Source organism: Harpegnathos saltator, unplaced genomic scaffold, assembly GCF_003227715.2.
Source record: "Harpegnathos saltator strain DR-91 unplaced genomic scaffold, Hsal_v8.6 scaffold180, whole genome shotgun sequence".
NCBI lineage: Eukaryota > Metazoa > Arthropoda > Insecta > Hymenoptera > Formicidae > Harpegnathos > Harpegnathos saltator.
Genome location: NW_020229962.1, coordinates 230,501 through 254,991, shown reverse-complemented (window position 1 = coordinate 254,991; position 24,491 = coordinate 230,501). Strand labels below are relative to the sequence as shown.

The window sequence follows — 24,491 nt, the reverse complement described above, 5'->3', positions numbered from 1 at the left end:
ATCGTCCGATTCGTCATTTGATTGGCCTCCTGCAAAATCCATATGTATACTTCCCGCTTCGACGCTGTAAAAATGTGCGCACGGTACTACTGTCGGTAGCGCAAATACTCACGTAGATACATGTTGCATTTTTTGAGGTTCGCAGAAAAGTCCAGGACTCGTACGGTGTTGAAGAAATATTTATTTCGAAGAAAGGAAATATAATCTAGCCGATCGAATGCGATATAGCTCCGATATAGCTACTTTTCGTAGGATGTCATCGAAATGGTTGAATTACTTCGTACAATAACGACGACAATGACGACGATGACGATGACATTATAGTGCGATAAATTCGAATTTGGACCGTTGCCGTTTCACTCTTCACTTGCGATGCCTCCGAGCCGCCTGGACGCCGTCTATAGGAGCATACTGCTCACCAAATTCTTCACAAAGGGATGGGGCAACCCTCAAAATTTGAAACGGTAAGTTGCTAACCTGATTCTGTTTGATCTGAACTAACGTCACTCATAGGAGCACTTCACATCTTTAGATTCGAATAAATATTGATATTAAAACATTATCTGTACATGTATTCGAGATTGTTCTTCGTTTTCAATGATGATAAGTAGATAAATACATGATTTTATATAATGCTTCGAAGAACGCTATTATTTGCATATAAATAACATTTGTATTTCTTATACGTTAACCTCTCATTGACACTGTCATAGCTAATTTTATATAGATATAAACATATAAAGTTAAGAATATACTTTTAATAACTATAGATATCTATTTGCTCCTATCATTTTGCCCTTTGTCCAAAATACTTTAATTTGTAACTTTAATTGACAGAAGCATATAATATTCGTACATTTTGTCTCAGGATTTTTGAATTCAGGAAAGTCATAGCAAACCGAGAAACATGCTACAATATGATACCACTTGATTATCCAATAGAAATTACAAAGGTATCCTTGATATTTTAATATAAATTTTACAAAATTTTACTGGAGTAGATTGATATTTATGTATACTTTTATATATCAGAGTGAAGATTGGTCAGACTGCCATGTAATTGAAGGACGATTTGAATCACCTTTTGAGAAGCATCTTCCAGGAATAATGCCGGATAAAACCAAAATGGCCTATTTTCAAGTAATCTTACCATCCAAATGGAACTCCCATAAGATAAAGCCAATTTGCTTGCATCTTGCGGGAACTGGAGATCATGTATGTTGTGGCCACTGCTTTATTGCCACTCTTTTTTACTTTCAATTTTCTTTAAGAAAAATAATTAACACATAGCATGACCTAATTTTCTGTTCTAATCAATAAATTCATATATTTTACTTATTAACTAGTTTTTTTGGCGACGTAGAAATCTTATTGCTAGACCGTTGCTCAAAGAAGCAGGCATAGCATCGATATTGTTGGAAAATCCATTTTATGGACTGAGGAAACCAGATGATCAAATGTAAGGATTTGAGTAGAAAGTTTGTAACGGGATAACACTATTCAATTACTCAAGATTTTGCAATTTTTTCTTTTGACCATATTCCATTAGACGGTCTAGTTTGCACAATGTATGTGATATCTTTATCATGGGAGGCTGTCTGATAATGGAGTCAATTGTTCTGTTAAATTGGTGCGAACAACAGGGATTCAGACCACTGGGTCTCACTGGATTGTCAATGGGTGGACATGTTAGTTCATTTGTGTAAGATTTCTGTAAACTACACATGTCTGAACATATATTATTTTTGTAGATGGCTTCTTTAGCTGCTACCAATTGGCCAAAGCCAATATCTTTGGTACCTTGCTTGTCGTGGTCCACAGCTTCACCTGTGTTTACAGAGGGTGTGATGAGTGCGTCGATAAATTGGGCACTCTTGGAGACTCAGTACTTTTCGGACAAAGTATACCAAAATGATTTAGCAAAAATGGTCAAAATCATCGATCGCGACGTAAGTATCTTCTGGTGAGAAAACATTTTGCATGTATTTTATATATAAATATATGTTTAAATATGTATTTCCAGGATGCTTTCTTAGCTGGCCAACATTTCGCAAAGCATTATCCTGCAAGTATGAATAGAGTAGATAAATTAAGAAGAGAATCTAATGGGAGTAACAAGGATAATACTATGGTTGATGTAAACAGTACAAATTCTGTTAATAACAGTGACAATAATATTTTTGTCAAAAGTGAATCTATAGATGAGAACAATCAATTGCAATATCAAATCGCGGAAGAAAAAGCAGCAGCCAAGATATTTCCCTTAAATCTTATTTCTAATAGATTCAAATCAAAAGATCTCAACATACTCAAAGGTAAGAGTCAATGTCCTATATAATTAACTTGCATTGCATGCATACAATTACTGTTTATAGTTTGGCATTGGTTTGCACAAGAAGGAAGAATTTCCCAATATCAAATTAATATATCTTGATTTCTATTTTCTAGCCATGTAACTACAGATGTGCTTGTTATCATTTGCCTTCGTTTTTAATAATCCTAAGAAGCATGTAAGCATGCTTTTTATGGTGCCTGTTATTCTTTTCATGATAGGAGTTTGCTTGTTGCCAGTGCCGAAGCATCCGCTATTTTCAGACAACAAATGGCGTGAGCACGAAGCATTGCAGTTCATGCGCGGCATAATGGACGAATGCACGCATCTGAAAAATTTCGAAGTGCCAGTCGATACCGAATTGATCATCACCGTTTGCGCCAGAGATGACGCGTACGTGCCGCGAGATCATTGCATGAGTCTTGAAACAATATGGCCAGGTGCTGAGATACGTTATATTGATGCTGGTCACGTCAGCGCTTATCTTCTTCATCAAAAGGTTTTTAGGTACGTATTTCAAAATTTATCGAAATTTATATATAACGTTTATAACATGTTTTCCGACGTTTTAGTATATTTATTTATTTATTTAAAGAGGGAGAGAGGGGGGAAAAAGGGAGAGGGAGAGAGAGAGAGAGAGAGAGAGAGAAAAGCAATCTGAAATTTTATGTTACTGAAGTTTCTCCCAGTTTCATATTGCTCATCTCCCTGAAAAAGTGAACTGAAATGTCCACGAAACGTCGAGAACAAATTTTGAATAATCTTCGACGATTTAGTGTAATATACACAATCATATTTTGTTTTAGATCTACTATAGCTGAATCTATTCAACGATCTTTGAAGAAATATCCTATTGACATCAGTTGACGACTTTGTGATACTATTACAATGAATGCACACGTTAAAAAACCGCACATTACTATAAATTTAATTAGATGACCGAATACTCTTTTCGGATTTGTGATAGTCTTTGGATACTCATTTAAGGATCTCCGTTAAGGACATGCACACGTACGATCTATTTTTAGACCGCTGCGAATGACAATCTGCCACAGAAAGAGAGTACAACTGTTACAGTCAATTCTATCAGGTACAATAATTGATGTCGTTATTGTTAGTACATCGAAGTAGTACAGGCGCTATCAGCCATTAATGTTCCTAAATGATAAAATTGCAATATATTTAGCATTTAGTGAGCACGAGATACTTTTTACGTAGATATATCGTGTTTACAGAGATTTATATGTTGTTTCGATGAATTACTTTTTTGCAAGCAGATATTTGTGAATCAAGATTAATGACGTGCTATTGTATAACACTTACGTAGTTAAAGTAAATCATTAAAAATAACGATATTTACTATATAATTATTGTTTTATATGTGATGTATAATAGGTAGTGATTGCATATTGTATACAATATACACAAATAATTGATGTTTTGACATTATGTTGTGATAAAATACAATACGGACGGACATGTACAAATTGTATAGAAACGAAATAAATTCACTTGTTTGAGCCATTAAGAGTGCAAGATACAATTGAAGAAATAAACGCGAAGAGTTACCCCTCTGATCGTTATCACGAATGAATTTAAGGGAAATTTCTCAAAAAGAAACATTCTCTCAATCGCCCGTAGGATCAGCCGGTTGTGATACGTCGAAATTCGCGCTCTCCCACGACTCTCGTTTGAAATCGGAAGCGTGGAAGCGGCGGCGTCCGTCGCGCCATCTGCCGTGCGGTGAGCGCGATCGATGAAACCGGAAGCCGGGCGGGCCATTCTCGTGTTGTACAGATGCCTCGCCAGCGTTGGCCACAGTGGGCCACATGTGTCTCGCGCACCGCTTTCTCGTGGAAAAGGCTCTCGCCGAAAATGCGCCGTGTTTACGTAATCGCAAGCGGTAACGCGATGCCACACCGGTTCTGGTAGACGCGCGCATCCACCGTGAGCATCGTACGCGATCGTATTGGACAGAAAGGTAACGCCGTGGCGAGTTTACGGGTCGAGTAGTAGTAGCGGCCGCCGAGAAAAACCGGACCCTACACGCCACGACACGGCCCGTGTGGCAGCCTGTGTGCGCCGTTGTCCGCTACCAGCGCGCTGTCGCAGTAAGTCACGGTCGTATGGTGGTGCGACGACGATCGTTCGTTCGTCCGTACGAGGGCAGATTCACGAGGCAAGACGCAGTTTCGATCGTATCGCCGCGTATCGCGGCGAGTTCGCGCCGTTGGCTCGTCGATATCGTCGCTAAAGCGCAGAGTCAGCGCGCAATCGCCTAACCCCATACGCCGGAGAGTGAGCACGAGGCGCCTCGTGCGTCGCGATTTTCATTGCCGCGATCGAACGTGCGCACCGTCGTAGAGGTCGGGCCTGTGCGGTGTACCTCGTGTCTCGTCGCGCAGCGCGTCGGATTTGCGGCCTGAGTGCGTAAAGTCAGTGTGAGGATTCATCGCGTGCGAGGTGACCGCGCGCGCGCGACCGCTTAAAAGAGCCGAGAGTCGAGAGCGGGCAGGCTGTCTTTTCTCTGCCCTACCGACGACGACACGAGTAGTCTTCTCGTCAGCGACGTGCAGCTAGCGGTAGCGGTAATAGTAACGATAGCAGTAGTACTAGCAGTAGAGACATGAAGAGTTTCTGTGCTTCGAGACTGTGAAGTGGAGGTTAGAGATCCGCCGTGTCTGCTGCGTGAATTGCGTGCGCGCGCGCGTCGCGAATCAACCGTTCCCGAGAAGGAGAAGCGACAAGCTCGAGTCGCTCCAGCTCCCCCGCGAGCGCGGCGAGTCCGGACACGCGACGGTAATTCCTCGCGGATCGAGTGCGCACTAGTGCGACCTCGTGCGCGGTTACTCCGTGGAACCTCGTGTTTTTGCTCACGGTGTTTTTGCTCGTGTGCCTGCAAGATGGCGGCCAAGGTAGCCAGTGGCGCGCAGAGCGGTAGCGAACGGCCGGAAGGCCCCGGCCAGTCCTACGCCAGTGTGCTGAACCCGAAGAGTGGCATCGAGAGCCGAGCGAAGACGTGCACAGGCAACAACAAAGAGAATATGGGTGGTCAGTCGGTTAATCGGGTGACAACGATGCTGCAGCAGCAGCGTCAGTTACATCAGAATCAGCAGCAGCAGCAACAGCAGCAGCAGCAGCAGCAGCAGACGACAACTGTGAAGGAGCAGACCACCACGTCAACGATGGCATCGAGCGTCGTCAGAGGCAAGTCCTATCAGAGAACCGGCCGGTGTCAGCCGACACAGCCTGCGAGCAAGTGTTCGGACAAACATTTTCGCAGTGATAGTCCGTCGAATATGTCGTGGAGTGTCTTCGTCGACATGGACAGACCGATCGCCGGCGTCCGTAAGGAGGCGCTGACTGCGTCGCCGCGCGATAATGACGTCGACGAGCAGTTGAACAACGGCGACGTGGGCAGTGACGGCGAGTTCCAAACGGTCGCGCCGAAGAGCGCTCGGCGTAAGGAGAAATTGCGCGAGCAGCATCAGCGAGACCATCACCGGGAGCGTCATCGGTTACGCGACAACAACCGTCACCAGCAGCAGCAAGCACGTGGTCTCGGCGGAGTCGGCGCCGGCGCCGGCGCCGGAGGCGTCGGTAGGGGCGGCAGCAATGAGCGCTCGCACAAGGAACGTGGTGATCGCAACGTCACCTTCGTCGTCGCTGCCGCCGGAGCTGCCGCTGTTACCACCGCTGCCACAGAGCACAGTTCCAGGGAGACTCATCGGGGAGACGATCAGGATGCCGAGGCTGAGGCGCAATCGGCGCCCCAGCCACTTCCCATCAAGTACGTCGAAGCACCCTTGCCCGCGGTAAACCCTTGGACGAAGAGCAGAACGTCGCCGGCGACGCAAAACGCCACCGCGACGCTGGCTTCCACTAGCGTCCTCACCACGACCATGCAGGTCGACAGGCAGAGCGACAGGGAGAAGAGGGTGCTGCAGCCACAACAGCAACAGCAGCAGCAACAGCAACAGCAGCAAGGTGCAACCACCGGTGAGTTGGATTATCGAGTAGAGTCAAAGAGTCGTTTTCTGAATTCATTTCTTTCTAAATTTATTTCTTCTAAATTCATGCTCTTAAGTATGGAAACAAAGACAAAGTCTGGGAAAGTATTATTTATTTATTTATATGTGTCACTTATATATTATCCATTTTTATTGATACATGGCATTTACTTATGCATGTAGAAAAATTGTGGAGAAAGTCTTCTCCTTCGTATTCGTACTTCTCGAAATTCTTTCGGAATTTGCCCTTTTCCGAATTTGTTGAATGCGTTTGCCTCGGAAAACCAGCTATTTCATTTTTCTTTCACGTGATTCTGCAATATTTTTAACAAAAAGATTTATTACGTAGGCCGTAGAAGAATAAACTTGGAGACAGATTGCATTTACTTTGCCGGAAAGTCCTCGATGCTTTGTTCACAGACAGCCTCGAAATATCGAGGGGACTTATCATATATGAAAGAAAAATCTAAAGAAAGGTTAAACTCACTTTGAAAGAAAAATACGTTCCTGTTACCTGCGAGGATCGCGCTTAGGCCGATCCATTTACAAAGGCCGGCATAATATTTCGAACTGTTGAAATATGTAAAAGCCTCGAGACGTATTTTACAACTTGGGCAAAGAAGTAAATTGTAAATTGTCGAAGAATGACAAATTACACTTAGATTTTTAACTGCATTTTAAAGTTCGCCTTTAAGGATAGGCTTTAATCGGTATTGAGCCTGTCATGTTCTTTGTAATGTCTAACTTTTGTAATAGCTTTTGTATAATAGCTTGCACTTTCTTAGCTGGTCATAAATTCTATCCTTAAATTTAAAAGAAAAAAAAAGCACGCTCACGTTGTAGAAATTTGAAATATACTTGACGATTTTATAACATTTTTGTTACGGACATCTGTTGGAAAATTTCTAGAAAGTTTACGTCTAAATATCTATGGAAAAATTTCGAAGAGTTAAATATTCTGTTATAGTAACGATAGAGCGTTTAAATAGTCAACTTGAGTACCTGTCTTCCCCCGGAGAATATTAACTATAGCGACAATAAATGTGGCTCCAGACAGTTCGCAAATTATCTTACAATTATCTTTGCTCCAATTGCGAAACAATCTTATCACCGTTCTCCAAATTTTTCGACAGCAAGGTTGTTATGATAGCACTTACATAATTCTTGTTGTGTACATGTGCGTAAATCTTTCGTTCTATTGCAGCAATGTGCCGCACTTCGTCGTGCTTCGTTGAAATTGAAGGAACGGTACCTGGGTGTACTCGATTTCGCGAGATATTTCCTAGAAATAGATCGCCCACTTTTCGATATTAAGCGTTTTCATGGTTCTCGAAATTTTAACATGAACTTTTATGTACAATTGAAAAACAAGCTGTCGCGTTACCTGTTTACACCTGCAAATTCTTACTCACCGAATTTTTCTAGTGGCTCGTGACTAAAGTAACGTCTACTCATCGACATTTCCTATCGGATCGGATTTCCAATTACATATCCATCTATGTACGTGCGAGATTAAAGCAAATGAATGTGCTATGTCGTAGGATTATGCATCGTTAGATTGTAATGTTCGAAGATATTTAAAAGGACGCTTCGAGATCACGAGATAGCTGCACGACAAACCGTGCGGGAGGTCTGTATCGGGTGAGGAGGTACATATTACGAAACGAGGCACATGAAAATAGAAACACGCGAGAACGTGAGGAAGAAAGAAGGAGAAACGCAACATTTACTCAGCGGCGGACGGGATTCCGCTGCTGCGCGAATCTTCGCTTATCTCGTTGTACTTGTAATAATAATTATACAAGATGCAGAGGTCTCAAAGAGTCGAATCATCGAAATGGGAGAGCCAAGTTCATCGTGGCGCGTATCGATATATGACTCGTCGATAATCGCGATAATAAAAATGACGTACCGCGTGAGCGGCCGACCAGCAGCGAGTCTTATCTTTGTGCTGCTAACACGTCTCAGATATACGTGGCACCGAAATGTCCATGTTGGCATCGGTAGATCGACATGCTGTCTTCGCCGATCGATTTGCATATCGAAGAATTCCAGATGACTTTTCGCGAGGCGAGCCACTTTTCTCTCTCTCTCTCTCTCTCTCTCTCTCTCTCTCTCTCTCTCTCTCTCTCTCTATCTATCTATCTATCTCTCTTTACCTTTTACTACTACTACTACAACGCACTTCTCCGCATCTCACTTCAAAACATCTCATCATACAGATGACACATTGTGATTTGACATTTTGACATTTACGTTTTTTCGACATATACGTTTTTTCGAAATATACAAGTTCTAACATCTCTCTCAAGCGGTCGAAGAAATACCGAAGGAGTCTCGTAGAAGTACACAGACCTTCCTCCTTTCCTAATCGCAAGTTTAGGGGCCGCCGGATGTTCCAATCTCTTGGTAAGTTAATTGATAGTTAAATCATACGTCTGTCTTTGTCTAAATTAAAAGAAAAACGAAGAATTAAACGTATGATTTAACTATCAGTTAACTTACCAAGAAGTTGGAACAACCGGCCTTAATTTTCGCTACGTTGACATCTCGCTAAGACGCAAAGTGGCAAAGCGGCGCGGTCAGAGATGGAGGGGACAAGTCTTACTTCCCGGCATTATTATCAAACATGTGACAGCATTGTGTTTTCGACGCAACCACCGCGATTTTGCGGCGCGACACCTGGCGCGAGTCGGGAGCGCCGCCGAATCCGCGGCAGTCGCCATGTCAGCGCATTACGCAGCCACGCAATTGATCCATTTGTTGCAGCGATCGAGCACGCAGGACGAGCGTTACGCTGCGCTGGGGAACGCAAGGAGCGAGGGCAACGACATTGACACTCTTTCTCCCTGGCGCAGCGGAGACGCCGCCGCGCCGCGGCGCCGCGAGTCACGAGAGGTGCGCGCGCGCTATTACGAGAATATATCCGTAGTGTGACGCGCGCGTCTTACTTAATAGCCCGTTCGTTCGAACGCACGTTCACTTTCGTCCGAGGGATCGGGTCGGTGCGCGCGATTGCGAACTTTCGATTCGATCGTCAACTCCGCCGCGGCGACAGAGTAAGCGGACTCTCGCGCGCCGATTCCTCGTAGCGAATTTCTCTCGGGCTCGAGGAGCACGAGGCTCCTGCCGAGAGAGAGAGAGAGAGAGAGAGAGAGAGAGAGAGAGAGACACACATACAGACTGTCCTCCTCTTCCGATCCCCTCCTCGAGCAGGAGCACACTCGGCGTGTTATATCTTTTCGGCTAAATTTAAGTCAAAACGCCGACGACGCCAGCGTGAACTCTGTCGCGTGCCGCCATCCAAGTTCTTGAAAATCTTGAAGGTTCTCCAAGTCCTTTATCTCAGCAGCCTGTTTATCTGCCAATAGTCCGGTTTCAGTCTTGGACCCACATCCTGGATAGATATTATACTCAACCGGATAAACATCGCGTCTGTGTTCTTTTCGACTCAGCCAGATTGTTGTCTCTGAAATGAAACGAGGCACACAACTGAGCGCTAAGGCGGCAAATAAAAATTGAGCCTCAGTGCAGCATCGGTACGGTAAAAAGAAAGATCTTATCGTAAATTCCAAGCATAACAAAGCGTGACCGTAATCTTCTAAGGACGGTGAAAAATCTGGCTCATGTATGTTATCGATAGAAATTATCGAATTTCCTATTAATCAACGAGAAATGATCCACGATGTTTAATCTCTTCATTCCTGTCCGGCGCTCCTGAGAACAACAGATCTTGTCCTAGCTTGAAAATAAAGTACTCGTCGCGGAATTCTGAAACACTCGAAAGTCTAAACTGCTTTACTCCATAAGTACATTTAATGTTACGTCGTACGCTCTCACGTGCGCTCATAACGGAACGCGCGTGTTCTTCAATGATGACTCGTGTCCTTTCGTTTGTTTTCATCGTAGACTGGCTGCGGTCGCAGACGTTTTGGCTCTCTCACTCTTTCTCTCTCTTTCTCTCTCTTTCATGCTCCCTCTCATCTTCGTAATTTGAAAGCAATTTCTAATCTCTAGTAATTCGTCTCTTTTTATCGCGCGACTACGAGATCTGATTGCCTCTCAAACTCTTCCACCTTTCGTGATTTAACTTCCTCGTTACTCCGCTCCGTGAATTTCAGAATCGATAAGGCGAAACATCTCTATCTTTTTCCAACTTTGTCTCAGCGTGGCTTTCTTGTTCTTTGTTTCTTCTCATCTCTATTGTTGCGGAATTCAAGGTCCTGTATTCACGAAGATCGCATTAATGAGCTGAGATCTTCAACGATCGGACATGTTTAATCTCGAGCGCGAGAAGGAAGGTTGGGCTTTGGGAATTTTACCGCAATTGGTCAATCTTGCCGACGCGTTCGATCCACATTAAAATATGTCGCGGAAAGTGAGAGTCACGAGAAGGGAAACCTGTTTTCGCACGGTCAAAATGCCGCGATAGGAGTTAGAACGTTCGACCGGGGTAAATATCTTTCGCGTACGATCGGTTCGAGTCACTACTAAAACATTTCCCAATACGATCCGATCACTCGAGAAGCTGTATTGTAGCGCCGATGAATATTCGACGAGTTGCACGTCCCGTGGCGCGGAGTCAACATCGCACAAGGAAACATGAAACTCGGAAATTCAAAAAATTCTGAAACTTTGTGTGGAAATAAATTAGTTCATCCGTAATGCAAAACTATTTTTTGTTTGTGCGGAATTCCAATCTGAGGGGATGAAACCACTCTTCGAAAGAAAAAAAAGTCATTTTTATTTTTAGCATATATCTTTTGACATACGAGGCATATGCAAAATTGGTTTGTATGAAAGTTGTAATATATTTCATACTCTTTGCAACTGTGTATTCAGATTTTGCAAAATTGAAAAATTTTTGAAATCCGCCCTCCTCAAATTTTAAAAAATCTGAAAACACACGGCTGCAAAGAGTATGAAATACATTACAACTTTCATACAAATCATTTTTGCATACGCCTTGTATTTTAAAAGATATACGTTAAAGATGAAAACGGTTTTTTCTTTTCGAAGAGTATTTTCATCCCCTCAAACTGGAATTCCGCATGAACAAAAAATAATTTTACATTACATTAAAAAAATTTTACATTACGGATGAACTACTTTACTTCCACACAAAGTTTCATAATTTTTTGAATTTCCGGTTTCTCTATCTTTACTTGTCAATTTATTATAACAATGGAGAAAAGAGAGAAATAAAATAAATCTCTTTTCGCGAAATATCGCTTCTTTATTCCGCTTTCGTATTACGAAAGTCCGACTTTTTCACAGAAAAAATCATTTCGGAGACATTGCGAGATTCGCTTCTCTTTCGCGATATGTCGTACAAATCAATTACAATCTCGAGCAGCGACAACACTCGCTCTTCCTCTCTCCAAAAAAAGAAATGTCGGAATGTTGCACGCTTCTCTACCGTCGACTATCGATTCTCCCATTTTCATACGCATAATATAAACATATATTTTATCTTTCCCATGTCCGTATATTTTTAGAAGAGAGACATTTACACGGACACTTCGTTTTCGTCTCTTCCACGATTACTTCACGAGTGGCTCGCGAACGGATTTAGAAGCCCGAAAAGAAGCGGCCCGAAAAGAATCGCCACGGCGATTGAATATACGTATTCGAGATTTTTGTCACTTTCGAAAGATCTGCGAAAGTGATCGAATTCAAAGTATCGAACCACATCTTAATATCGAAGTGATTGCGAAAAGCAATTCTTTTGGCCGGGGAAATGTTTCGACGTTCGATAATCGACTACACGGAAAAAGTGATTGCGCAAGCTTGCGCGAGTGCACGAATTTTATTCGATGTTGTAGCTTCGTAAATAAGTACACAGGGTGTCTGGGATCTCTTGGAAAAAAATTGTAAAGATTAATCGGATGAAATTGAGAAGAAAAATCAAGTACCATTTTGCAAAAATCGCAAGAAGTTATTAAGTTATTAATGATTGAAAATGACTACATTTAAAGACCCTTTTAATTGATAATTGAAAATACTTGAAAATTTGCGTATTTATTGCAAAATGATACAAATGATTTTTTTGTTCAAAACGATCTAACCAATTATACGACGTTTATTGTGTCTAGCGACAGATTCAAGTTTCAGAGTTCAAAGTTCAATATACTCATATCTATCGCTAGACACAATAACCGTCATATAATTGTAGATTAAGTCATTCTGGACAAAAAAGTTCTTTACTATTTCGTAAATAAATACGCAAATTTTCAAGTTGTCAATTCAAAAAAGCCTCTAGAGCCTGTGGTTATTTTCAATCATAAATAACTTAAAAATTGCAATTTTTGCAAAAAATGGTACTTGGTTTTTCTTCTCAGTTTTGATCTGAATTTCCCAAAAGATTCCGGACATCCTGTATGGGCTGAACCGAACGATTCTCGGGATTTTACACTTTGGGTTGACCGGAAATGATGTCGTTTAACGTCACGTTGCCTGGTTACTAATTGATCAAACCGCCGGAATACTTTCCACGACTTCGCCCTCCGACATCGCGTAAGTCTCGTTGCGAACGATTCCTATCGTCCTTCACCCTTCTAACTGACAATTTATTTCATACGAATGTAATAAGTGTCCTTGCTCAGTAATAACTGAACAAATATAAATCGCGAGCAGCTGGCCCGCATATAATTTTATCGTGCATTCGCATCGCATGAAGCGCATTCTGCAGGAACTCTTTCTCTTCTTGGTCGTTCGCGCAGTTTTGAAATTGTTCCTCCCAGAGAACAAATCGTTCTCACTTCGGACAAGAAAATCTGCCGCGATACAACAATTGCACTTACATCCTGTATAATACCTGTTGTGCCTCGCCATCCGTTTGGAGATCACAATCGCTCTGCGCGTTGTTTGGCGCGCAGAGAGCGATTGAAAGTATTCTCGTTCTCCGTCCTTTCGAACTCCACCGTCGTTGTCGTCGTCATCGTCGTTATCGTCGTCGTTGCCGGCCTCTTCGGCACTGGATCGCTCCTCGAGCCAGTCTCGCTTCTCAGTGGCTTGTCGACGCTCGAATCGCGACTTTGGCATCGATCGCGATACATTGAACGCATCGTCGTCGGATCTCATACGCGCGACGCATTTAAACGCGATAGTCGAGAAGTGTCAGTTCGCGCGCCGACGGAATTCGAGTAACGCTACGATCGCGCGATTTCGTTGCATCGGCAATTAGTCAGGAATTCGCGTCCCTCGTGGAAAAAGCGGTGATTTGCCCGGTTAGTTTGAAAAAAATCGTCTCCTTATTTATACCGAGAGAGAGAGAGAGAGAGAGAGAGAGAGAGAGAGAGAGATATATATATATATATATATATATAGATTTCAGAAGTCCGCGGTTCTCGCTCGACCTTGATATCGCAGTCTGATAATCACGCGCGCGATTACAACATGTTCAATACGATCACAGCTTCGCGCATCTCACTTCGGCGATGCGCGAAGCTGTGAAATTTTCGTCCGCGTAACGAACCGTCCATGCCGCCGGTCTTCGTCGTTGACGCAATTAAAACCGCAGTTTAATTAGACTGGAGCTCCGCGCGCGCGATACGGGCCAAAACGAGTAAGATTGTCGTCGAAGCTGCCGTCACAGCGAGAAGTCGTCCACGCGACAAGATGAAGATAGACGAGTGCGAAAACGATACTGTTAAACGTGAGTTGGCTTCATCATCGTTGTCTCATTATGCACATTGCAAACACGCAATGTCGAAGTGTAGGTGGCGACTTGGTGGTACTTTCAGTCGCGGCTAAATAAACCATGACTTGTGTTAACATTAACCGAGCGCGAATGTATAACAGATCCCTCCTCCCCCCCTCCGTTTCTACGGAGCGTCGCTTTGTCAGCCACATTTTCATTAACTTGTTTTTGTTCGTCTTCTTAATGGAACTCTCTATATTATCGCTCTCGTTAGGCCGCTTACGATTATTATCATCGTCTGTCACGGTTGCGTCACAGAAACGAATGTTCTCTGCGAGTGCTGAAGTTTTTACGACACGGTCAATACTTGGACTTATTGCGACAAGCGACACCCACAAGCTAACGAGCGTTATCCTTTTCCTTTTTCCGTACGCAATTTCGTACGCGCGTCGTGCGCGCTCGAGACGCTTACGTAAGATCGCTTTGCACCTCTCGATTGTTACTCGTACGCATTACCGCATCCTTGTTCAGCAACACGAGCGCAATTCCTGAAATGCCTAGTAAAACCCCGGCGAGCGTTGGCAGTCTCGCCGCCGTTCTCTTTCGTATTTTTCACCTGGGGAAAGAACGTTCTAATTCTAATCGCGCTTGCTTTCCCGTTGTTTATTGTTTTCGATCGCCCACGATCGTCGGCGTCGGACAGTTGTATATACGTTCGGCAATCGGGTTCAGGGCAATGTGCCACGATTATATTCCGGCATCAGCGTCCTCTGAGGCTCTCTTGGCATCAAGACAAAATCGGGCGGCGATTTGCCGCCGTTGATGAAGCGATTCAGACTCTAATCGAGATCGTGAAACTTGCTCACGTTTCGCTCAGCTCTCTCAGTTTGAATTCTAGCATTCATCTGCTATTCATCTGCTCGTTCTTGACTCTCTCTCGCACTTGATGGAGCGGAAGAAACGAACCTCGAGTCGTGTCGAGTCGAGTCGATAAGAGCTAGAAAGAACGCTACGTGAAACCTTATGAAACCCAGGAATATCGACTGGAGACTACGCTCGACAATTTTTCTTCTTTTATTTGTCTGATGTTGTTAATATAAATATATAATTTGTAAATATATAATGCGTGTAAAAAAGCTTTCTAATCTCTCCGCGAGTTCTTGGAATTGAAATATATTACATACGTATGTCAATGGCAGTAGCAATGTTGGTGTACAGACTCTTCGGTCGCGCAAAAGCCTCCGGGCAGATAAGAAAAAGTATGAGGTAAAAAAATATAATTAAATGATACGAAATCGTAATTTTGAGGGAGAACACGTGTAAGTAGCAGAAACATGTCATATATAACGGCGATATTGATATTAGTATAGTTATTGCTATCTATGACCGCACGTTCTATATGAATAACGTACGTAATTTATCGCTTCGTTTTTTATGACTCATAAATGGTTCACATGTCATCTTAATTTTTATTACGACGACCTTGCCGCTTCGTTTATGGTGGCAAGTGTTTCGTATTTCCTGAAGTAGTACTGCCTAAGTACTGAAAAACAATTAATAGGAGCGCTTTATTCATCAGCGTAAAATAATTTATGGTGTGTAATTATGATACTGTAGTTGCAAAAGCAACCGAGAAATATTTTCGGAAAAAAAAAAGAGAACACGCTTGATTATACCGATATTTTTCAGCGCGCGCGTACGCACGTGAATGATGCGATAGTAAATTACAAAGAGAGCGAGTTTTGTCCTAGGCTTCTCGCGCTTCGTGCTGTGTATTCACTTCGTTTCCCCTCTCCGGTCTGACGTGTCGGATATTACAGATAAAAATATTCGAGAAACACACACGCCTGTGCGCGGCGAAGATAATCGAGGTCACGCGGTTTGGAACAGGTTATAAAGGGGCCGATAAGGATATAATTACTTGCGGGGGTAGCTTTCGAAAAATTTTTAACGAGGTCTGGAATATCAAATTCTGTAATCGACCTTGTATATTATTGCAAACTTCTCCGTTACGACCGGTTCGTTGCAATTATGTTCTCTTCCTTTCTTTCATGTTAACAACTCTGTCCTTTTAATAAGTAAGAACATGCGGCTCCATACAGCCACTTTATGGACATTGAATCTCATTGAATCGTCGAAAAGAAACTTGAGGATACTCTTTGTGCGAAGTAACCTGAATATAATTTTAATTATAATTAAGATATTTCTCCTTATGTAATGCATTTTATAATGAAATATATGTACATATTTTTTTTTCTTTACGTACAGAAAATGGTGTCAATAGTAGCGTCCAACCTACGATTGTCAAAGCTCCCAGAGATAGGAGAAAATTCAACCAAAAGGTACGTGCAATCGGTTATTTTAATGTGCCCGTTCTCTATCGGGAAAGAACTATATTTTATGACATTTATACGCAATTTTATTCGGCAAACTTGAAAGATAGTCTTTTATCTACATGACAGTTTTAGAGCTAGATAATCACGTTTATAGTGTATGATAAATAATTTTCCATGCCAAACAACAGTTCTGTGAAGAATATTATAATATTACACCAGAGATATATTAAATAAGAGAATCATAAAAATCAGCAGCGTCAATATTAAATAATATATCGCATCATTGCTGCAGGCAAGTGACTTTACAGACATCGGAGATTGGCCAACTTTGGGAACACAGGGAGAGGTGCGTATGATTGAATTTTTCTCGACATACAGATTATATAACGCACGCAAAACCTAGAGCTTACAGATCTATCTATGGATCTGTGAGTGTAGAATTTTTGCTAGAGGAATATCAAGTTTCTAATGTTATTTCAGGTGAAAAAGTTCATCGCACATCTGAAAATCACTCGATACTTGTACACGTTCTCCTTCCGCGTGCCATTTCTTTTATCTTAATCCACAAACTGTATTACATTTTGTCCAACATGAATATTTATATTTATAAACGATATTCTGTTTTAGAAAAAGACAATCACATCACCGCCGAAGCAAAATGGTACCTTGATGGTTGAACCGAACAATTCCAAAGAGACCAATACCAGTAACGTTGAAAGCAGGGGGAAGGAGAATAAGGAGCAGAACCACTGCCAAGACGATAGTGACGAACATATGGATAATAGTGAAAAGAAAAGGAAAGGTGAGATGGTCGACGATCTTTGCACGTAGATCGCGCGCGACAAGATAATGGCAAATATATAACAATCTTCTTACAGTGGAAACTTCACACGCTCGTTTCATGTTTGAAGCGTAAACGTGAAATATGATCTCTAATAATCGCGCTCTTCTTACAGTGAACAAGCAAAAATGGGTCAAGCTGAATATCGACTTGACGAAAAATCATGGTAAACGTGAACGGTCGCCAAAGTATCAGAATCAGAGGGAAAGGAACAGTGAAGGTAAAATCGTTTGCGCACAACGGAGTTGTCGCTTTAACCAGCGGGAACTTGTGCGTTTCATGCTTCCAATTAAGTGCTTACATAATTAAATATTATAATTACAATTATCGTGTAATACAAATAGATGGTGAACAAACGTGGCGTGAGAGGGACTACGACCGATCGACAGGATACAATAGCTATCGAGGTAGTCGCGGTGGAAGGAGTTACAGAGGTAGAGGACGCGGCGGCGGACGTGGTGGCGCACGAAGCGGTAGTTTCAGACACCGACAGGATCACGAGTATCAGAATTATGCAAGCACGGATTACGTGCAAGTAAGTTCCATCTTACTCGATGTCGAAGCTTAAATTATAATCGTAAATTACGATCATTTTGATCAAAATGATGTTAACATTTGGGAATCTCTCTGACAAACTTGATGGAGATGAAATGAAAGTAGAACTGATTGTAAAACTTGTATGTCTCTGTTACTCGAAACTTTTCCACGACAGATATATCATGATGTTTGCTTTTTTCTACTTCAGATGCTTAAATACGAACAGCCAGATCCTACATACATGATGGGGCATTGTTCAGGGACGTACTATTACAGCGATTACCTTAACTTAGATACTAATACGTTAAAGGAATATATACGGAAACAAATGTGAGTTCTTTCTCTCTATTTTTTTTTCCAGCATATACCTAGCATTCAGCATATAACATTAGGATAATATCGCTTTTTCTTTTCATAGAGAGTATTACTTTAGCGAGGAAAATCTTATGCGAGACTTCTTCCTTCGTCGTAAAATGGATGTTCAGGGATTTTTACCTATCACTTTGATCGCATCCTTTTATCGTGTACAAACTTTAACTACGGATGTACGTTTAGTGACAGAGGCAATTATGGAATCTGATAAACTAGAATTAGTAGATGGGTACAAGGTATGATAAAATTACTTAGTGGAAAATAAATTAAATAATATATTATAACATTAATACATTATAATGTAATCGATGGCACAACAATAATCCAAATAATATATAAATTCTTTATTTTCAGGTTAGAACAAGGTTTGATCCATCAAAATGGCCTATCCTAGATACAGCGGACAAACCATTCTTTTCAGATTCTTCGGAATTATTTATGCCACTTCAAAATGAAATAATACCTGATGTAGTTGAAAGTGAATTTTATCCTGCAGCAAGGCCTTTACCTAGCATACCTGAACCCATTGTAGTTCCATTTATTCTTCAAACTGACCATACCATTCCGATGCCAGGAACGTGTAATGAATCGGAAAGTATTCTTTCCCTGGTAGAGCCTTTAAATCCTGATGTGCCAGAATTTATACCGACGGAATTGACAGTGAATAGTAATAACCTACCTACAACTACGAACGAAAGTAATGAAACGAAGAATGAAGAGCAGTCTGTAAAAGCAAAAGAAATATCCGAACCAACAAATATCATTATAACTTCTATTTCGAGTCATAATTCTCTCATAAAGGAAGACAATAAATTACCAGCTACGACACATTCTTCTATTTTAAATTGCTCGTCAGAAGACCAAGAAAACGAAAAATCAAATTCAAGTGACGACAATTGGCAAAAGGTAATTGGTTTGTATTTTACATAATTTCCTAAATTATGATACATTATGCAATATATTACTAAGTTAAGTGTTAAAAGGTATTTTAATCGTAAATCGTATGTGAATATACGAAATCCATAAAAATAAATGATTTGCAGGTGAAAAGAAAAGTTAAACAGCCGCACAAGAAGAAAGGGAACCCAGATATTAATAAAAGCGAGGAACGAGAAGTACTGCATTTTAAATTCGACGAGGAAATGGATGAAACAGATGGGTCAGTTAAATGCAAAGTTGTTGACACTACTGTCATTTACTTAATGACAAACTCGACGATTTGTAATGTGCATTGATAAATTTGGTTAATTAAAAGATAACATTAGTTAAATTAAAAATAAAAATTAAAAAAAAATTAAAAGAAGATAAAATTAGAAAAAAGATAAAAATTGAAAATATAAATATACAACAATATGTATACAACAATACATATGTATATAACAATACATATGTAGGTATATAATGTAACAATAATAAGAATTAAAGAATGAAATATGTTGAATGAATATGTAACTTAAAAAAAAAACAAAAATGTTCACTTTAATTGGAAATATTTCAACTCCTGAACAATCAATTTTGTTCTAATTGTATGAGAATTGTATTTAATATTTATATGTATATATGGCACAAGTTTCAATGAATTCCTAAGAAACTCATTTTACGAGACAGTTTTACTTTAACACATTGTTGACGTTATATTGCGATACGGATCGGACTTCAGTTCCGTCACAAAATTGAATGGAGGGTCTATAAAACCATTATGTTACAAACACATAATCAAATAAATATAATAATTATTATACACATAGTAATGGTGATAACAGGAATGGCATAAGATGTGAATTATTATTTCGCATTTTTAATGTCTGAAAACCGGAAAATACCGATTTATGTCTTCCGTCGACAATGTGTTAATATAGTTTCTTAAATATCGTCGAGTTTCAATTGCTTTATTCTGTTCTACACAAGGTGAGTATTGTTTTGTCTTTGAACATTAAAGCTAAAAGCAGCACTGAAATAAGATCAGTACATATCCATTATAATTCAAATCTATTATACGTTTTTAATGCATTTACAAGTGATACTAATATGTTACACTTTACAGATCTGATGACGAAGGCGATATATCAGATAGGGAGATCAATAAAATCATTATCGTCACGCAAACGTCTAGAGTTCCAAAACACGAAGGATATGACAGAACCGGAGACTGGATAACGAGAGTAAAAATGAGTCGAGATTTGGAGCGGGCTATTAATGACGGATTATTTTGTTACGAAGAAGATTTATGGACGCAAGATCGTCAGAGGGTAATTTTGTAATTTCCTTTTCATGTTTAGTAGCCAAGGATTAAATAAATCTCATATAAATCAAGTTTGTTTTAAAAATAGTATGGTTCATCGTCGTCTATCGGAAGTTACAAGACCATCAATGTCATTAGTCAAGAGGACTTTGAAAAAATGGCACCAAAAGCTCCTAGAAAAGCAAATCCAGAATTACCACCACCACCTCCTTCTATTAAAGACGACTTGGAAATTGTCCAGCCATCATCACAGGTATCTTGAGTTTCATAAAATAAGAAAATAAGTCGTTCTGTAGCGAGAATGTCGTTAAACTACAACATCCTACATGTCCTACAGCTACCATCTACGAGTCAGGAGTGTCAAGAAAGAAAAGAGCGTAGGACAGAGAAAAACCGTTGGAACGAAAGATCAAGGATCGAGAGGGAAGAGCGAAGAAGTGCGCCTCGTTTCTTTGCTGTTGTAAAGGACGGACCATCCGTTGATCCGAGAACACCTCGAAAGAGGAAAACCCGTCATAGCAATAACCCTCCGGTGGAACATCATGTCGGTTGGATCATGGATGTTCGAGAGCATCGTCCCCGTACATATTCTACAGGGTATGCAATATTGTCGCATTTTTGCCTTATAGTTATCAATGTCAATTGATTCGGTGAATGAAGTTAGTACCTTAAAGAGTAAATTTTTAGGAAATCAACGGGACCTTGTTTTGCCCACACTTGTCCATAAAAAACTTTTTCTTCTAAATTGATTTTCAGACCTAATTGATTTGCGTTATATCTAATTATTATTTCTTAATCTATTTGAAACATGATGTATGATGATCTATCCTTATTTGTCTTCTTTTCCCGACTGAAGGAATTATTTTGTGGAAAAAATGTTATCTGAATGAAAATATATAATCGAACTACGAAAACGTAAATTTATTTTGCATACTCAAAATTTGTATTCTGCTCCATATTATTTTAGGAGTAGCGCAGGCACTAGTCCTAACGAAGGCTACTTGTCGAGTAGTTACGGCAGCGTACCACAAGCTTTACCTACGTTCCAACATCCGAGTCATGCTTTGTTGAAGGAAAACGGTTTCACTCAGCAGGTCTATCACAAGTACCACTCGCGCTGTATGAAAGGTATTACACACGACAGTATACTGAATAAATTAAATTACCAATTTGACCAATTGAAATGATGAATCTTTTCTTTTTGTCTTCTTTTCCCGACTGAGCAAATTATGCGGAGGCACTTTTATCTGACCATTACTAAATGAGAAGATTGTTTAATACTGTTAAATCAAGACTTTTATTTATATACTATATTTATATCTTCTTAGAGCGCAAGCGGCTAGGTATTGGACAGTCGCAAGAGATGAACACTCTCTTCCGTTTTTGGTCGTTCTTCCTGCGTGAAAATTTCAATCGTACCATGTACGAAGAATTCAGAACTATTGCCAAGGAGGATGCTTCTGAAGGATACCGATACGGGCTAGAATGTCTATTTAGATTTTATAGTTACGGCTTGGAGAAGAAATTCAAACATCCATTGTACAAAGATTTTCAAGTAGAGACAATATATGATTACGAAAGCGGTGAGTCGAAATATAATCCTTTTTTGTTTTTGGAATTAGCACAAAAATAGATTGTTTAACTATGATCTTGTAATAGTTAAACGGTAAGTTTGTGCAAAAACAAATGTGATGTTTCGCTAACGCCACGAGGACACAATCTGTTCTTTGAGTGGAGTTTGAAAGTAGCACCACGACAAATAATTACAATGAGCAATTTGTTATTCGCCAAGCCTAACATACACATTCATGTGTTAACACAAGTATGCGATGATGGTGATGTATGATAAATACTAACAAGTTAAATATTGTCTGAATTAACAGGACAACTATATGGATTGGAAAAATTCTGGGCATTTTTGAAGTATTACAAGAATTCCGATCAGCTTCACGTGGATCCTAAATTAAAAGAGTACTTATCGAAATTCAAGAATATCGAAGACTTCAGAGTAGTGGAGGTAAGAATATTCTTACATGTTACTTGTATATTGATTGTACTCTTCGGCCAACGACTCCAGATTTAATTTCTGTTCGTTTCTGGGATTAGCACAAAATAGGTTGTTTAACTATGACTCTGTGATGGTTAAACGGTAAATGTGTGCAAGAACAAACGTGATGTTTCGCTAACGCCACGAGGACATTCGTTCTTTGAGTGGAGTTTGAAAGTAGCATTGCGACAAACAATTACATTAAACAATTTGATATCCGACTCAATCATCAAATCATCACTCAATATCAAAACTCATTCAGATGTTTCATCCATTTGTAACTAAGTTGCCAATGTAATTTAATTGTAACTTGCTGATATAAATTGTACTATACATAGATGTATTTGCATGTTATATATATATATTTTATTATATTATATATATCTTTTAATATCGATAGTAAACGAGAGCCCAAATATTCAGAGGTAAAGCGAGATGCGATGAAAATCTTTTGCAACAATCTTATAGATTGTATGAGGGTTAAATGCTTGCTGATGAGATACAAATCTTTCGTACATTCTTAATAATGCTCATTGTTTCTTACAGCCACAAATACTCGAAATGCTTTACGTTGCGAAGAAACGCAACAGAAGCGTATCCGAAAGCGCTAGCGGCGAAGATGTGCGGACAAACAGAGAACGTCGGCTCTCAGGTGGTTCTAGCACCGTCACACTGCCAATCACAAATTCCGAAAGTAGTAACGCGCTAAAGTCACGCCTAGAGCCTGTAAATTCACAGTTTCGTAATAGAGCCAGTTCTTTCGGTTCCGGTAGGCTAACGAGCCATCCTCGACGATGGAATGACTCCGCGACATCGTCATCGTCGTCAAACAACCAGCGAGATCTCAACAAACAGCAGCCTCGTAGTAGGCACAATTCCGGTTCCTGCACAAAATCTCACGAAGTGGTGAGCAAATCGCAAGTCACTGCCAGAGATCGTACTCAACCAAACTCCAAGCCTGAAACGACCAAGTTCGTCACGATGAAGACGGAAAATGTTTCTTCTTCCTCCCAAAAATGAGAAACTCAGTTGTGGCGTGGTAATGAGGTGCGCACGAACTTTTATTCTTTAAACAGTTCTACGAAAGCGAAGAGAAATGTATCGTATCGCCTTCGAAGATTGTGCGGTGTTTTACGTAACGTACACCGTGAGAACGTTAAATGACAGTAATCGACGAATACTAGTGCGTAACGACACACTAGGAAGGATCTAAGAAGGGAAAAATACGGGAATCGACGATTCTCGCGATCACGAAGATCATCGTCGCGAAATATAAGCATTCGCGAATTGTAAATGCGCAACACTAGATTTGTAATTGTAACATTACTCATAAGATAGTATCTACTTTTATTAAAGCCCTTAATCTATACATATAGAAATAACGAGGCATGGCCACACACACACACACACACACACACACACACACACACACACACACACACACACACACACACACACACACACACATCGTTTTATTATTACGATTTACTATTTTTACTTGCTTTCCTCCATTGCTTATGACATTTATATTGCATTGGCAGATGACAGATAACTAATAAAAGGAGAGATGATGAGAATCGAACATGTGCATGAAGAAATCTAATAATGTAAATTTTTTCAAATCCTTCTTCTATAAGTTTCATTTTATGTTTTAATATATATATGCTTTCATGATAAAGGAAGTACTTTATATTTTCACATTAAGAAAGTAAATTGGTAATACGAAAATTGGAAGTACTGTTTTTATCTAGATAGACAGATATTAAGCACCATATTCGGCATAAGGCATTAAGTCCGTTCAATTTAACCTTTCCTTCTGCACTTATTTTGTTTGTTCTTTTACTCTCTCTAATATACATTTTAATATACATTTATTCCATGTCAAACATAAAAAGTGCCACAGGACATGACTGAAACAAACAGTACTATTATTGTACTTGAATATTGTGCAAAATTGAGATATTAATGATGTAATATTTTATAGCTGCACAACAATTGTTTAATGTGTGGTGTCTTTTTATTACAGAGATTAGAAATAGAATTTGAATTTTCCTTTAATTATATATAATACGTTTGATGAAAAAAACATCTTTTTTACAACTTAATATTTTTTATAAGTGTTCAGAATTAAT

General features: G+C 40.2%; 2 protein-coding genes across 5 annotated transcripts; both read left to right on the top strand.

The window, feature by feature from the left end:
* The first annotated feature begins 118 nt into the window (after positions 1-118).
* On the top strand, positions 119-3,860 carry LOC105184301 (protein ABHD18). Of its 4 annotated transcripts, none has more exons than XM_011143012.3 (9): positions 119-464; positions 869-953; positions 1,033-1,215; positions 1,347-1,459; positions 1,550-1,688; positions 1,752-1,949; positions 2,024-2,315; positions 2,596-2,839; positions 3,139-3,860. In XM_011143012.3, the coding sequence occupies exons 1-9, from the start codon at positions 373-375 to the stop codon at positions 3,197-3,199; spliced, it is 1,407 nt and encodes a 468-aa protein (XP_011141314.1). In that variant the 5' UTR covers positions 119-372; the 3' UTR covers positions 3,200-3,860. The 4 variants fall into 4 exon arrangements, with proteins under 4 accessions (XP_011141314.1, XP_011141313.1, XP_025153358.1 ...); XM_011143011.3 differs by having other exon boundaries at positions 2,572-2,839; XM_011143010.3 differs by having other exon boundaries at positions 373-464; positions 2,554-2,839.
* Positions 3,861-4,039: 179 nt separating this feature from the next.
* Positions 4,040-23,941, top strand: larp (La related protein). The gene is made up of 17 exons (XM_011143013.3): positions 4,040-6,331; positions 16,253-16,326; positions 16,613-16,666; positions 16,948-17,122; positions 17,277-17,381; positions 17,506-17,696; positions 17,907-18,028; positions 18,117-18,306; positions 18,425-18,976; positions 19,114-19,229; positions 20,115-20,319; positions 20,401-20,565; positions 20,650-20,909; positions 21,280-21,440; positions 21,641-21,895; positions 22,196-22,329; positions 22,906-23,941. The coding sequence occupies exons 1-17, from the start codon at positions 5,236-5,238 to the stop codon at positions 23,377-23,379; spliced, it is 4,329 nt and encodes a 1,442-aa protein (XP_011141315.1). The 5' UTR covers positions 4,040-5,235; the 3' UTR covers positions 23,380-23,941.
* The last annotated feature ends 550 nt before the right edge of the window (positions 23,942-24,491 follow it).

Bases quoted from the DNA above. Each gene is read 5' to 3' on its own strand.
- LOC105184301 (XM_011143010.3), top strand. From the start codon at position 373: ATGCCTCCGAGCCGCCTGGACGCCGTCTATAGGAGCATACTGCTCACC. The intron at 1,216-1,346 runs GTATGTTGTGGC...CTTATTAACTAG, and splicing joins TTGCGGGAACTGGAGATCAT to TTTTTTTGGCGACGTAGAAA. The intron at 1,950-2,023 runs GTAAGTATCTTC...ATGTATTTCCAG, and splicing joins TCAAAATCATCGATCGCGAC to GATGCTTTCTTAGCTGGCCA.
- larp (XM_011143013.3), top strand. From the start codon at position 5,236: ATGGCGGCCAAGGTAGCCAGTGGCGCGCAGAGCGGTAGCGAACGGCCG. The intron at 21,441-21,640 runs GTATTACACACG...ATATCTTCTTAG, and splicing joins CCACTCGCGCTGTATGAAAG to AGCGCAAGCGGCTAGGTATT. The intron at 21,896-22,195 runs GTGAGTCGAAAT...CTGAATTAACAG, and splicing joins AATATATGATTACGAAAGCG to GACAACTATATGGATTGGAA.